The 15,576-nt window shown below is 38.8% G+C and overlaps 1 protein-coding gene across 2 annotated transcripts in view; it reads right to left on the reverse strand.

The window, feature by feature from the left end:
* Nucleotides 1–15,576, reverse strand: part of C7 (complement C7) — a 36,348-nt gene that overhangs the window by 5,711 nt on the left and 15,061 nt on the right. For both annotated transcript variants that reach the window (XM_088152781.1, XM_088152780.1), the window contains exons 8-14: nt 14,164–14,407; nt 12,390–12,503; nt 11,662–11,828; nt 8,578–8,806; nt 5,940–6,111; nt 5,359–5,446; nt 4,635–4,767 (exon numbers count right to left, since the gene is read on the reverse strand). In XM_088152781.1, the coding sequence (XP_088008907.1) occupies nt 4,635–4,767; nt 5,359–5,446; nt 5,940–6,111; nt 8,578–8,806; nt 11,662–11,828; nt 12,390–12,503; nt 14,164–14,407 (1,147 nt within the window). The remainder of the gene's footprint in view (nt 1–4,634; nt 4,768–5,358; nt 5,447–5,939; nt 6,112–8,577; nt 8,807–11,661; nt 11,829–12,389; nt 12,504–14,163; nt 14,408–15,576) is intronic.

The raw sequence follows: 15,576 nt of genomic DNA on the forward strand, positions 1-15,576 counted from the left end.
CTTTTGCCTTCAATCTTTCCCAGCATCAGGGTCTTTTCCAAGGAGTCCTCTCTTCACATTAGGTGATCAAAGTATCTGAGCTTGAGCTTCATTATCAATCCTTCCAATGAGCAGTCAGGGTTGATTTCCTTTAAGATTGACTGGGTTGACCTCCTAGCAGTCCAGGGGACTCTTCAGAGTCTTCTCCAGCACCACAGTTCAAAGGCATCAATTCTTCGGCGCTCAGCCTTCTTTATGGTCCAGCTCTCACAGCCATACATTACTACTGGGAAAACCATAGCTTTGATTATGCGGATCTTTGTCAGCAAGGTGATGTCTCTGCTTTTTAATATGCTGTCTAGGTTTGCCATAGCTTTCCTCCCAAGGAACAAGCGTCCTTTAATTTCATGGTTGCAGTCTCTGTCTGCGGTCATCTTGGAGCCCAAATAAATGAAGTCTGTTACTGCTTCCATTTCTACCCCTTCTATTTGCCAGGAATTGATGGGTCCAGATGCCATGGTCTTAGTTTTTTTAATGTTGAGTTTCAAGCCAGCTTTTGCACTCTCCTCTTTCACCCTCATCAAGAGGCTCTTTAGTTCTTCTTCACTTTCTGCCATTAGGGTGGTATCATCTGCATATCTGAGGTTGTTGATGTTTCTCCCTGCAATCTTAATTCCAGCTTGTGATTCTTCCAGCCTGGCATTTCTCATGATGTACTCTGCATATAAGTTAAATATGCAGGGTGACAGTATACAGCCTTGTCGTACTCCTTTCTCTATTTTGAACCAATCGATTGTTCCGTGACTGGTTCTAACTGTTGCTTCTTGGCCCGCATACAGATTTCTCAGGAGACAAGTAAGGTGGTTTGGTACCCCCATCTCTTTAAGAATTTGCCACAGTTTGTTGTGATCCACACAATCAAAGGCTTTTGCATAGTCAATGAAGCAGAAGTAGGTGTTTTTTCTGGAACTCTTGTGCTTTCTCCATGATCCAGCGAATGTTGGCAATTTGATCTCTAGTTCCTCTGCCTCTTCGAAACCCAGCTTGTACATCTGGTAGTTCTCAGTTCACATACTGCTGAAGCCTAGCTTGTAGGATTTTGAGCATAACCTTGCTAGCATGTGAAATGAGCGCAATTGTGCGATAGTTTGAGCATTCTTTGGCATTGCCCTTCTTTGGAATTGGAATGTAAACTGACCTTTTCCAATCCCATGGCCACTGTTGCGTTTTCCAAACTTGCTGGCATATTGAGTGCAGCACTTTAACAGCATCATCTTTTACTATTTTAAATAACTCAGCTGGAATACTGTCATCTCCGCTAGCTTTGTTGTTAGCAATGCTTCCTAAGGCCCATTTGACTTCACTCTCTAGGATGTCTGGCTCAAGGTCAGTGATCACACCAGCATGGATATCAGGGACAATAAGATCTTTCTTGTATAGTTCTTCTGTGTATTCTTGCCACCTCTTCTTAATCTCTTCTGCTCCTGCTAAGTCCCTGCCTTTTTTGTCCTTTATCATGCCCATCTTTGCACTAAATGTTCCTTTGATATCTCCAATTTCCTTAGGAGATCTCTAGTTTTCCCCATTCTATTGTTTTCCTCAATTTCTTTGCATTGTTCATTTAAGAAGGCCTTCTTATACCTCCTTGCTATTCTTTGGAAAACTGTATTCAGTTGTTTATCTCTTTCCCTTTCACCCTTGCTTTTTGCATTCCTTCTTTCCACAGCTATTTGTAAAGCCTCATCAGACAGCCACTTTACTTTCTTGCATTTCTTTTTCTTTGGGATAGTTTTAGTTGCTGCCTCCTGTACAATGTTACAGACCTCCGTCCATGGTTCTTCAGGCACTCTGTCTACCAAAACTAATCCCCTAAATCTATTCATCACTTCACTGTGTACTGACAAGGAATATGATCTAAGTCATACCTGAGTGGTCTAGTGGTTTTTCCTATGTTCTTCAATTTAAGGCTACATTTTACAGTAAGAAGCTCATGATCTGAGCCACAGTCAGCTCCTGGTCTTATTTCTGCTGTCTGTATAGAGCTTCTCCATCTTTGGCTGCAAAGTATATAATCAATCTGGTTTCGGTATTGATCATCTGGTGATGTCCACATGTAGAGTCGTCTCTTGTGTTGTTGGAAAAGAGTGTTTGCTATGACCAGCTTGTTCTCTTGACAGAACTCTATTAGCCTTTGCCCTGCTTCATTTTGTACTCCAAGGCCAAACTTGCCTGTTATTCCAATTATTCCTTGACTTCCTACTTTAACATTCCAATCCCCCATGATGAAAAGGACATCCTTTTTGGTGCTAGTTTTAGAAGTAGGTCTTCATAGAACTGGTCAACTTCAGCTTCTTTGGCATCAGTGGTTGGGGCATAGACTTGGATTACTGTGATTTTGAATGGCTTGCCTTGGATTCACACTGAGATCATTGTGTCGCTTTTGAGGTTGTACCCCATTACTGCCTTTCCCACTCTCTTATTGACTATGAGTGCTACTCCATTTCTTCTAAGGGTTTCCTGTCCACAGTAGTAGATATAATGGTCACCTGAATTAAATTCACCCATTCCCGTTCATTTTAATTCGCTGACTCCCAAGATGTCGATGTTCAATCTTGTCATCTCATGTTTGACCACATCCAGCTTGCCTTGGTTCATAGATCTTACATTCCAGGTACCTATACAAGATTGTTCTTTACAGCATCGGACCTTCTTTTCGCTTCCAGATACATCCACAGCTGAACGTCCTTTCGGCTTTGGCCCAGCCGCTTCACTCTTTCTGGAGCTACTTGGAAATGCCCTCCGCTCTTCCCCAGTAGCATATTGAACACCTGACCTGAGGGGCTCATCTTCTGGCATCATATCTTTTAGCCTTTTGACATTGTCCATGGGGTTTTCTTGGCAATGATACTGGAGTGGGTTGCCATTTCCTTTTCCAGTGGACCACATTTTGTCAGAAATCTCTGTCATGACCTGTCCATCTTGGGTGGCCCTGCATGGTATAGCTTATGGCTTCACTGAGTTACCCCTTTGCCACCACAAGGCAGTGATCCATAAAGGGGGTGTATATATACACTGCTGTATATGTACATCTGCCCTTTCCCTGTTTTTTCCTTTCTGTAATTTTTCCCTTGTTTTCTCTTCCCCTCCACGTGACTTTCATCCTTTTAAAAAATGGGTGATGAAGAATGTCAGAACCCAGATTAAGTCCTGACCCATAAACTGAGGACTAATACTACAGAACAACAACAACAACAACAAAAACTGGCTATATCCTATCCAAGCATGTGAAGATATATGTGAAGAGGTTCCAATGACCTTCTAAAACTTAGTACTTCCCAGTCATATTGGACTACAATCTCCATTATTCCCTGAATAGGCTTAATAAAAGTTTTCCAATATATTTAGAGATTCCCAGGTTAAACTAACAGACATGGGTAGTCTTCTTTATTCTAGCTATGCTGACTTCAACTCCTCAAATTCCCCTCTTAGTACATTAATTGCTAAGAATTCTGGAGGATAAAGTCCACATGTCTGAAAGGTGCCCATGTTGGGGAAAGCTAGATTAGAAAAGTATATCAAGTTCTTCCTCTGTTTGAACTATACAATGTTTGAGTAACCAGATTTTTTTTAGGATTTATTGGGAGACAAATAACCCTGATGTATGATGAACACAAAACAAAGTTTTTGCATAATGTGCAATTTAAAGGAAAGTTATTTACATCTCTACATAAGTAAAACACAGAAGGATAAATATTATGGATACATTCTATGATAAAACAATGTATAATGGTATATATATTTTTTATTTATTTATTTATTTATTAAATTTATCCCTGCCCATCTCCCCCTTATAGAGATTTTAGAGTTTGGAAAGTTTACTTTTATAAGAAGAAATCTTTAAAAAGGTGACATATGAAGAAAAAAGTGACAGTAGTTATCAGAATTATTATGATTATTATTAATTATTTCTGTGGAGTGAAATAAAATAATAGATGTGGGGAAACAATATATATTGCCCATTTTTCTCCCTTCTTCAGAACAGAAGAAGGAAGAAACTTGGCACAGAGAAGAAGAAAAAAGAATTACTGAGGACAACCACACAGAGAGAAAACAGAAGAATACTAATATGATTTTGGCAGTTGGGAGGGAAAAGATCAGAAGCAGAAAGAAGAGAAGAATTGTTGGGAATATCAATGATTAGACAACCATTAAGGCCTCCACTTAATAAAAATCTTCCCTCCCTAGGACATACCCATCTTATATGAGGATCTCTAGGTCCTCTGTCATGTTGCCTACTGTGGAGATAATGACTAGGTGTGTGTTTTTCTTCCTTCCTTCCTTTCTCATAATACTACTGTAGAGCATGTGTATGTATCTGTATGTGTGTGTGTGCCTTTGAGTCAGTCTAAGTCCACACATCTTAAAGCTGCAAAGGTTGAGAAACACTAATATCAACAAATATTGCTACTTTCAGGCTGAAAGGACTTATCCTACCCAATACCAGTCTCTAGGGAATATCGCCAAGATAGTGATATTGCATTTATATCCTACTTGTAGTCTTCCCAGAATTATCTCTTTGACCCTTGTGGGAACAGGTACAGGACTAGACAGACCTGTGGTCTGATCCAGCAGTTCTCTGCTATTCTTATACGTACTCTGACAGCTGATTTCTCCAATGGTCCATTTCAAGCCTTCAGCACAGGTAACAACTGGGTTTCCCACAATTACATATCCCGTGTTGCAAGCATAATGGATGCTTTTCCCCACAGGATAGGATGAATCAGCATCCTAGGAAAAACCAACAACCTTGAGAATCACTGAACTGAACTCCTCTCCCCAACAAACAAATCTTCACATGCATAAATAATTCTTACAGAATATGTCAAACAATACAACAGTGTGTTCTTTTTCTTTTGTTTATGCATTTTTGAAATATCAATAGCAATTGGAATTAAGTACTTGTGTTTTTGAAGAACAATAATAAGACCATAAAAAACTCTCTAGTAGTAGAACTACTCTCTGGACCTTTGATGGAAGTAGTTAAGAAGTCAAAAACATCTTGCATATCCTCCAAAAAGAGGGAGAAAAAGAGGAAAAGAGAGAAAATACTTCACTGGATGAAATGAAGTATGTCAAGGGAGTGTGGTCCTTCCATTCTAGTTTTCTCACCCAAGTGCCCTTCCAAAGGTGTTGAGCTGCCAGAACTCCTAGTCATGCTACAGCAACTGAAAAGTTAGAGTGTTGCCATGCCAACGCATCAAAGTACATCATATATGAGCCTTTCTTCTGAATAAGTAGATATAGGATAAGTCTAAGTTATATCTCTGTATCTGCACACACATTCAGAATACACAGAATATTCTTTTATGTTTCACCTACTTGAACATATCCATTTTCCAAGGGAGGTGGTGATGGGCAGGATTCCATGACAGTTCCCGAGATATCAAAGCAGTGTGGCTCTATTGTTCTACAAAGCAAAACATTATAAAACATTTTTTTCTCCAAGTTCAAGACATTTGTCATCTTTCGTTTCAAAATGGTTCCCTTTTTTTGAGGAGGCCATTCTACAAGACTATTCAACATCAAAGATATTAAAATTATTAACATCTGGAGAGAAGAGAAAAAAATCTACCAAATTCAGAATTACACAAAACTCACTTTTGGAGATTTTTTTTTGGGGGGGGGTTCAAAGTGTTTCGAGCTTCTTGAACCTCACATGAAAATTGACATTTTTAAAGTCAGGTCCAAACTTTATTTATTTATTTATACATACACACACACACATACATACATACACACACACAGAGTATAAACATACACACACACATATACATACATACATACACATACATACTGTGTGTGTGTGTGTATACATACATACACACACACACACACACACACAAACATTAAAAATATTCTTATATCCTGATCTCAGATTGGATATCCAATAGTATTCCTACTGAAAATGCTGCAAATCTTCATCCTCACACTGAGGATTTTGAAAGGGTTCACCAATGCAAGATTTTCCACCACCCGTTGGGTAAGGATTATTACAACTCCGACTTCTAGACTTCCTTCCTCCTGTACATGGGCTCCAAGAAGACCAACAGCTCCAGCCTCCATCAATGACTCCTGTAAGGTGAAAGGAGAATTCACCCATTGTTAAATTGTAGCAGGGAAGGGATCTTAAAAAATCATCCAATTTAACTCTGTGTCCAGAGCTGGAATTGCAATATCTGATATAAACAGCATCCCTGGTGCAAGTCCATCCATTCTCTAGTTAAATATCTCCAATGAACATGCATCCTCAGTGTAGGAATTTTTACAGTGGATGCTAATTTTTTCTCTTTTCCTAAAATGCCATGTTTCCTGTCATTTTTTTTTCTTTTGCCTGAACTTGACTTGGCCTTTTCTTGACCAGTGCAGCAATGCCCAGAACATCTGTCAGCACCTTCTAGCACCTCCACTACTGAAGGAAGAAGCCACTAACCCTGTCACCGCCCTCCTGTTTTTTGTTTTGCTTTGAAGATATACGTGTGACTCACTCCTTTTGTTTTCTGCTAAGCTTCCTTCTTTTGCAATTAGGATTCAATTACCTGAGAAATGTATATAAATCACTTTCAGGCCCTGTGCTATTTTAAGAAAGAGGAGAAAACGTCTGTTCTTCCTTGTGAGTTAATAAACTGCACTGTATCCATTGCTTGTGTGTGTGTGTGTGTGTGTAAATAATAAAATAAAGAAATATATATATTTCTTTAACGGTTCAGTTCCCAAACCAGCCTCCTTCACTGTCAAACACTTCTTACTGTAACTGGTACACAGCCAAAATCAAACTTACTGAAATGTCCACCCGCTGGTTTTAAATCCGCCTTCTGGAGCAACAGGGAACATCTTCGCTTCAACTTCTGCAAGGGGAAATGTACATTTCCCCCCCCCCAACTTTTCCCCATAAAATATGGTTTCCAGATTGCTCATTTGCCTTTCATAAATATGAAAGCAGAACTTGATACCATACACTACAGTCTACCAATGCAGAACAGAGTGATGCTATTACTTCCCATGAACTGGACACTATGATTCTGCAAATGCAAACCAAGCTTTTTAACAGCTACACTGGCAGTGCTTGTAGGCTGGATAATGCATACTCTGCATCAAACTCTGCATCGGCTCTTTCCACCAAAGGGAAGAGCCTGGAACCTAAACAACAATAGAGCATTCATTGCTGGCTATAGATATCTTGGAAACATCACTGAAATTGTTTCAGCATTTATTTGCTTGTTGGTATTTTAGATTTCTTCCCATCATGATCAAAAGTTTCTCAGCAGGTTACAATTAGCAGCAGTGTTCACACCAGCATGCTTAACCAGATCATTTAAAGGTTTAGGATAAGATAAGTTCGTTTAATAAGCATGTTGTGTAACAGCCAGTGTGAGCACAGAGGTGAGGAGACAGGAGATACTCATAGCTCTTTTTGTGATTTACACTGCATCAGCAAGGATTTCTGATGCTCAGAAGGAACTGAGGAAAAAAGAAATGATCTTCCATGACTGGGCTTATACCAATGATTTCATACTCAATTAATTGCTCCTTAGCTCAAAGCTGTGCATATGTATTGGTTCCCTTACTATCTAATATTAGGAATCCTGATCTGTAACTATCAGATACAGGCAGTCCTCATTCAGCAGCCACAGTTGGGACCAGCAACTTGGTTGTTAAGTTAAGTGGATGTTAAGTGAAACCACGAATGGGCTTATGACCTTACTTCAGCTTTCCTTTGTTTTACAGGTAGTCCTCAGGTTATGACAACAGTTGAGACTGAAATTGCCATTGCTAAACAATGCGGTCGTAACCCCAAGATGCACAGGTTGTAACTCCAAGATGCACAGATAGTTAAGCAGGAAGTAGTGGCAGTCCCAGGTAAGGAGCAGAGCAGTGCTGAACAGGAGTGGGAGGGTTCCGTGGAGGGGTGGGGGAGGCCAGTGGAGGTCCTGGGAGGGCACTGCAGGCCATGCATGGGGGTGGATGGCACAGTGTGGCACAAGCACAGGAAGGCCAGAGATGGATGGTATGGCAGGGAAGGTTGCAAATGGCGATCACATGACCGTGGGGGTGCTGCGATGGCCGGAACTTTGAGAACCGGTCATAAGTAATACTCATTCAGTGCTTTTGCAACTTTAAATGGTCGCTGAATGAGTAGTCAGTTAGTGAGGACTATCTGTACAGACCTGCAAAGGTAGTAAATGTGAGGATTGGTCACAACATTACTTTTTCATCACCATCATAATTGTGAATAGTCACTGTATGAGGTAGTCACTAAATGAGGACTATCTGTATATACATTCATTCTTGTAAATGCAATTTATCTAAAGACTCAAAAGATGCAGTAACTACATTCCCACAATCACTACTTTGCCTAGCTTGATACTGGCCACAGTCAGAGAACAGCTCTTTTCCTATGTTTAATGTAATCATACTATTTCTGTAGCAGCTCTGAAGATATATTCCAAATTACAGTAAGGAAGAGTGGAGAAGACTGAGGGTTACACAATGGCCAGCCTAAATGAAATACCTGACTTTTAAAAGAGAAGAATCACTTGCCTGGCTGGTCTTGTACAAGAGCGCCCAGTTCACAAGCTGGTCCATAGGTATATGGTTTGCAGAAACATATGCACTGAGTTCCTTCCACAGCTGGCTGACCGCCATTCTGACACGGTTTGCACCTACAGGGGTCATTTTCACTCAAATAGTCTTCGATTGCTCGCTTCAGGTACAGTTTTTTGACTGAGGCACACGGTACGTCCTTTACCAACTCATAGAGCGGCTCCAGCTATAGAGAAGATACACAGTTAAGAATTCCACTGTTTTGATTGGGTACATCTAGTATACATTAACTTGAATATTCACTTTAAAATCAACAAGACCTAACTTATGTGGCAGACAATTGTATGCAAAAAGTTGGAGAAGCAATGAAATATCTACAGTGGAAGATTGGATTTTAAAATGAACTGAAATTGCATACATTTCAAATATTTTTTTGAAAGACTGGAAATCTTATATGGACTTTTTGTTGAAAGAAGAAAAGATTGAATTGATAATTTTGGGATTTGGGGATTAAGAAGGGATGAAGAGGATGGGGAAAAGATTAAGATGACAATTACTTGATAGAAAGAAGGCTAGAAGGCATAACTGTTTGCTTTCTCTCTTTTTTACAAATTTAATAATAATAAGTGTATTATTAAATGTATTAAACGTATATGCCACCTGACTCCCACTGATTTCCTTTCTCTTTCTCTTTCTCTTTCTCTTTTGTTTGCATTGTATAATTTTACTATATTGAAAAATTCTTAGATATAGATACAGAGACAGAGACAGAGACACAGAGACAGACAGAGACAGAGAGACAGAGAGACAGAGAGACAGAGAGACAGAGAGACAGAGAGATAGATAGATAGATAGATAGATAGATAGATAGATAGATAGATAGATAGATAGATAGATAGATAGATAGATAGATACTTAATTTATGTGGCCACCACATTGCAAATTGGTTTCCTAACCCCAAAACCTGAATAATAACAATAACTTTAAAAGTATTCTCAGTCCCTCCTAAGCTTCCACAGGACTTTAAAAGCAGACTTTTATTAGGTATACATGCATGCAGGGATAGGCTGGGGGTACATTTCTAATAGCTGACAAAAAAAATCTCACAGCAATAAAATCAAAAGTTAAAAAAGAAAATAGCAAATTAAAAGCCACAGTTAAAGTAATTCTGATGCTAATCAAACCTTTTAAGAATTGAAATTACATTTGCCTTGCAAGATACCATCTGTTTAAACTTCTGAATAATGAAAAACAGAATAAATGCTTTGCATAATATAATACAAAATAAAGTAAAACTACATTCAGGCAAATGCTTCAGGGGAAAAGAACAGCAGTATTTTGACACAAAAAAATATAATCTGGGGATGGAGGAGAAAGAGGAGGGAAGCGTTACACTTATTTAGAGACTTATAATTAATCAGTAATCCATAATGCTGCTTGCTGTATGGTGCCCAAACATAAGAAAATTTGCCACTGTGGGGTTCATAACTGACATGCATTTGAAACAGGTCTCCTAGCCATGCTCAATCCATATCTATGTACATTTTTGCATAGTTTATATCTGAAATTGTATAATTTCTGCTGGTCGTGCCCAAGATCTGAAACACTTAGAAAACAAAACACTTAGACTAAATAAAATATTTTAACTAATTTGCTGGCAAATGTAAATGGTCACAAGCACACTGCTTTCATTTAGTTATTCTTCTTCAATTTAGTGAAGTTAACGGCAAGCTGCTTTTATTGTCAACAGTAATTTTAAGGAATGAAAACAAATGCAGGAAAGCAAAGCAAACATTTTATTTTTATTTTAAGTAGGAAGGGATGAAATCAACTTTGAGCAACTGACTGTTCTAAAACAGAAGACTGGGGTGATATACAAGAGATGGCATAGCTAGGGGGAGAGATTATGCGGGTCAGGAATTCACAATCCAGAGGCTTTAGAGCATCTGCAATTCCCATAAAAAGCAATCAGATATCCCCATAAGGTTATTTCTTTGTAAAAAAAATGCTAAAATCTTGTGTGAGACGGTATGAAATCTAACGGCTGAGATCCTGAAATCTAACGGTGTGTGATAATATACAATATTTTTATATTGTATTTTAATTGAGTCTATCTCTTCTGTAAACTGCCCAGAGTTGCTTTTTAATGAGATGGGTGGTGACAAATTTTATAAATAAATAAATAAAATAAATAATCTTGCAAGATTTCAATCATTTTTATATAATGCTTTGGGGAAAGATACCTGGCCCTTTATGCAAAATGGCACCCAATATCAGCTCCCAGCGTATCTGCTGTAGATCCATGGAATGCAGGGCTAACGTACCTGGGCTGCAAAAATCTAAATAATCACTAGATAGGAGCAAACAGATACAAAACCTCCAAACTCTCTGTTGCCATCTAGGCCTCATCAGGATTTATGCAGCCAATATGGTAGTCCTAATGGAGTGATATTGAATGAAAGTATTAAAAAAATGCCATGGCCCCCTATGTATTTGGCAGTCGTGTGTGAACAAAAATATGCAAACACATATCTAGAGAGAGATCACACACTGAGCTAAGCCTTAATGCAGCTTATCTGGATTTGGCCTGCAATATTGAGTGTAATTAGATAGCATCACTGAAGCAATGAGCATGAAACTGAGCAAACTCAGGGAGGCAGGGAAGGACAGGAAGGCCTGGCGCAATAGGGTTCATGGGGTCACGAAGAGTCGGACACAACTTAACGACTGAACAACGACAAATTGAGTGTAAACAATGATTTAGAATATATGCAGACTGCAAAAAACCATGGTTAAAACAAAGCCACGCTAAGCATGATAAATAAGCGTAGCCAGTGATGCACATAAGCTCCAGGTATGTGACTCAAAATTCTGCACAAAGGCACTAAAATCACACATGAAAATAAAAGCTTGCAAGTGGCATAGGATAGTAGGGGCTGTCCAGTACATCATGTCAATATAGAGTATGAAAAATAGTACCTACAAGCATGATCCCATTAATCCCCTTCATGCATCAAAATCCTTGATTTTTGGTTATGCAAAGGGGTCCACCTAATCTAAGCAATCCATCAAAAGTCTTACCTTTTGTTTAATAACGGTAGGATAAAGAGACACTGATTGAGCCCAGCGGGAATATCGTTCTGTATTTGCAACTGGATTGTTCACATCTATGTAACTTAAACCAGCCACAGTTCCGGGATCTCCTCCCTCTACATGTGGGTCAGCTTTAATCTGATTGTTGCGGACTCCTGGAAGGATAGGCAGAGCGTAGCATTTTAAAAGTTAAACAACTTACAATGCCCAAAAATATGAGCCTGGACAATAGACATGGTAAATCATGAGAGCTCCTAAGATGTTTACACCTAATAAAAATGCAAAGCTTTCAAGAATTACATCCTTATTATAGCCACAGAATTCCACTTTTGAGAGTAACCGGGGCTCTCTTAGGGAACAATGGACTGGAAGAACCAGCAGTAAGCTGCTGTGATCTTTTAGCTGGGTACTAGACACCCCGTGACCTGCTGGGTCATCGTTTCAGAGTTGTTTCCTTACCTAAACAGAGAAACAGAATGACCATGGGTGGGCATAAAAGTAGTGGGAATGGAAGCGACTTCTGACTTCCTCCCAGCTTCCCCATTGACTTTCCTTGTGGGAAGCTGGCAGGTAGCATTGGAAGTCTTCCTTCCTTCCTTCCTTCCTTCCTTCCTTCCTTCCTTCCTTCCTTCCTTCCTTCCTTCCTTCCTTCCTTCCTTCCTTCCTTCCTTCCTTCCTTCCTTCCTTCCTTCCTCCCTGTACCTGCAGTCCCTTACCTGAAGATTCCCTCAACAGTTGATTGAGCGCTTCACATTCTACTTTCTTTTTCTTTGCAATCCAAATATTCCATCCAGAAGAAGTGCATTTGTGCATATCTGTTAGACTGAGGCCTAATGAAAGAGACAATCATTAGATAGGTTTGATTGTGCTATGGTGAGTCAGTGCAATCGTTTCTAAGATCAATAGGCAGCTCTTGCAGGGTTATATGCCACAAGTTAATCCTGCTACTTAGACAGGGCAAATGTGCTTATTTTAGGAATCAAAAGGTTCTATTTTTCTGCCTAAACCCAAACCCCAGTGACAACTCACCCGTTTTTAAAATGTATCTTAATAACAAATAGAATTAATATAACTCAACAATTCATAAAAGCAACACAATCCATGGATGGGAAAGGAAATGTAATAAACCAAATAGTGCCATGAGCTTTAGTAAGGATAAAAAAAAATGTTTTAAGAAATGCCTTAATAATGCTTACATTTGCTAAATGAATCTAGGAAGAAATTTCATACTGGAGACCATCACAGAAACAGCCCTGTCTGCATAGACCATCTGCCTTACTGGAAAGTCACATTATATTATTTATAGCTGAAATGGATGATTTTATGTAAAGAAGATTTAACTAACTGTAATTTCAATTTTAAACAAAATATTGTTTTAACTACAGTTAAATCACCTGACCCAGGGCCAACCTAGATAGGAAATATCCTGTAGCCCATGCATGGAGGTATCTTTAAAAATGATTCTTTTTCTCCCTTTGCAAATAGCAGAAGCAATGGATCTAGCACAGAGCCATGATTTAGGCAAAGGCTTAAAACTGAGTTGTGTAAGTCTTTGGAATTGGTTCTCAGAAGGGTTTTAGAGCACAAGGAGGCATGAATGTAGCAACCTCATGGCAAATCTTTAAAGCAACCATATTTTTTCCCAGGATCATGTTGCAGCTGTAGGAAGTAGCTGTAGAAACCTAAGAAAAGACACACCTATTTTAAAGACTTACACAGCCCCATATGTTCCAAAGCACTTTTTAAAATAAGAACTGAAATGCTGCACAGCTCTTGCATCTAAAGCTGTTCAGATTATTATCGTTGCTATTATTATTTCTTTTAATAATGTTCTTTTCTCTAACAAGGCACTGCTTACTACTAAGAAAATGCACTTTACTGTAGTGGAGCAAAAGCAAACTCATTTAGTTGTAACAATAGTATGATTTTAAATACAGAATTGTGTGCACTTGGGGTATAGCTTTTAGTTTTCATCATAACTGGTCATTTTTCTCTGCCTACTTTGTCCTAATACAGTGTTTCTCAACCTTGGTAACTTTAAGATGTGTGGACTTTAACTCCCAGAATTCCCCTAGCCAGCCATGCTGGCTGGGGGAATTCTGGGAATTGAAGTCCACACATCTTAAAGTTGCTAAGGTTGAGAAACACTGCTGTCATATATTAGGAAGGTAGAAACCACAGTACAGCATGGAATACTGATGGGGGCACAGAGCTGTGCAGTAGAAGATAAATACTGAAAGCTTCAAAACTAGACTAATATGTGTAATCACCTCCAAAATCTCTTCCTACCCCACCTCAATAAAACAGTGAGGTCCAGGATCTAAAATGATCATGTTTCTCACCTGATTGGCTTATAAAAATAGCAAATCAGCAGGAACTGAACCTGATCTATGAATTACTTCTCCAAACCAGTAAGAATCCAAAAAACAGGTGCAAAAATAGAAGGCGCTTATTCAGAATTACTGGGTGCTGAGTGCCCTGAAACGTTACCTTTTGAATTAGCATTGTTTGTAGACATGTGAACGATGGCTTTGTAAGATCCTCCCAAAGATCCAGAATGCAGGAAATGTGTTCCATAATGTTCAATTACTCTGTGATATGCATTATGTTCATAGAAGGAGGGAAGGTTAGAAAGTTCTTTCCAAAAGGGCTCCGCAAGGTTTAAAAAAGTTGGTTGATTATTGAGGAACTGAGCAACTTCCACTGAATTTTCAATAACCATAAGGTAGTTACTCTAGAAAGACAAGACATCAGTCAGGCAGCTGTTTTCACAATCATACAAGGAGGATGGATAAGTGAGCTGGTATCCATTGCACATGCCATAGTTGGGTCACCATCTAAACTTGCATTCTTCAAAATTCAATGATTGGAGTCCTCTGCCCAGCAAATGGCATTCACAAATATACAAATAAGGTTCTGTATATAAAACTTTGGAGTTTACAGGCAAATGCCTGCAATTGTCTCAGGTTAGTCATATAAATATTTACTTCAGCCTATCGCTGGTGCAAAACAGTGCAGACTCTTCTCAGTCCTGGCAACTGATTTCCCTTTCCCTCTACCTCAGTGTTTCTCAACCTTGGCAACTTTAAGATGTGTGGACTTCAATTCCCAGAATTCCCCTACACATTTTGCTGAGGTGCCTTTTCAACATGGCACACAAACATCCCAAACATTACAGGTAGTCCTTGTTTAGCAACCACAATTGGGACCAGCAACTTGGTTAATAAGTAGAGCAGTTGCTAAGTGAAACTGCAACTGTGCTTATGATCTTACTTCAGTTTTCCTTTGCTTTACAGACCTGCGAAGATCGTAAATGTGAGGATTGGTTATAAAGTTACTTTTTAATCACTACTGTAATTGCAAATGGTCGCTAAATGAGGCAGTCACTAAATGAGGACTACCGGTACTAGCAAATTAATTATTGTCTAGCCTGCTAAGAGGCTAATAACTGGGGGTTATCTGCCTCTGATCAACCAATGAATGAAACTATCTATCTATCTCTGCTAGTCAACTTCTAGTCATCTATGGTGACCAAGCAAGAAATTAAATATAAGGGATTCTAGAATCAAGAATCAAATGCTTTTAGCAACTGAGATTGTTCTTCCTGTTTTTTAACACACTTGAACTTAATGTTGGAGTTTTTAATGACCTGATATTAGAGATTTGTGAGACATTTAGAGATAAACATTGCTTGTCTTCATGCTGACCTGAACACTATTTATGATAGAGTATATACTGAAGTGTCTGGCATATTGGATTGCTTCTGGTATTTCACAGACAAATGGACAAGTTACTTATAGTTGTATAGCCTACCACATGCTTTCTTGATTGAAGCCTATCTTGATTATTTGATCCAATAAACATGTAATTTCTATATAGTTTTTAAGTTATTATTTGTATTTT

This window comes from Python bivittatus, unplaced genomic scaffold (assembly GCF_059951505.1).
Source record: "Python bivittatus isolate LINGU-HERP-01145 unplaced genomic scaffold, Pbiv_v1 ctg000570_np1212, whole genome shotgun sequence".
NCBI lineage: Eukaryota > Metazoa > Chordata > Lepidosauria > Squamata > Pythonidae > Python > Python bivittatus.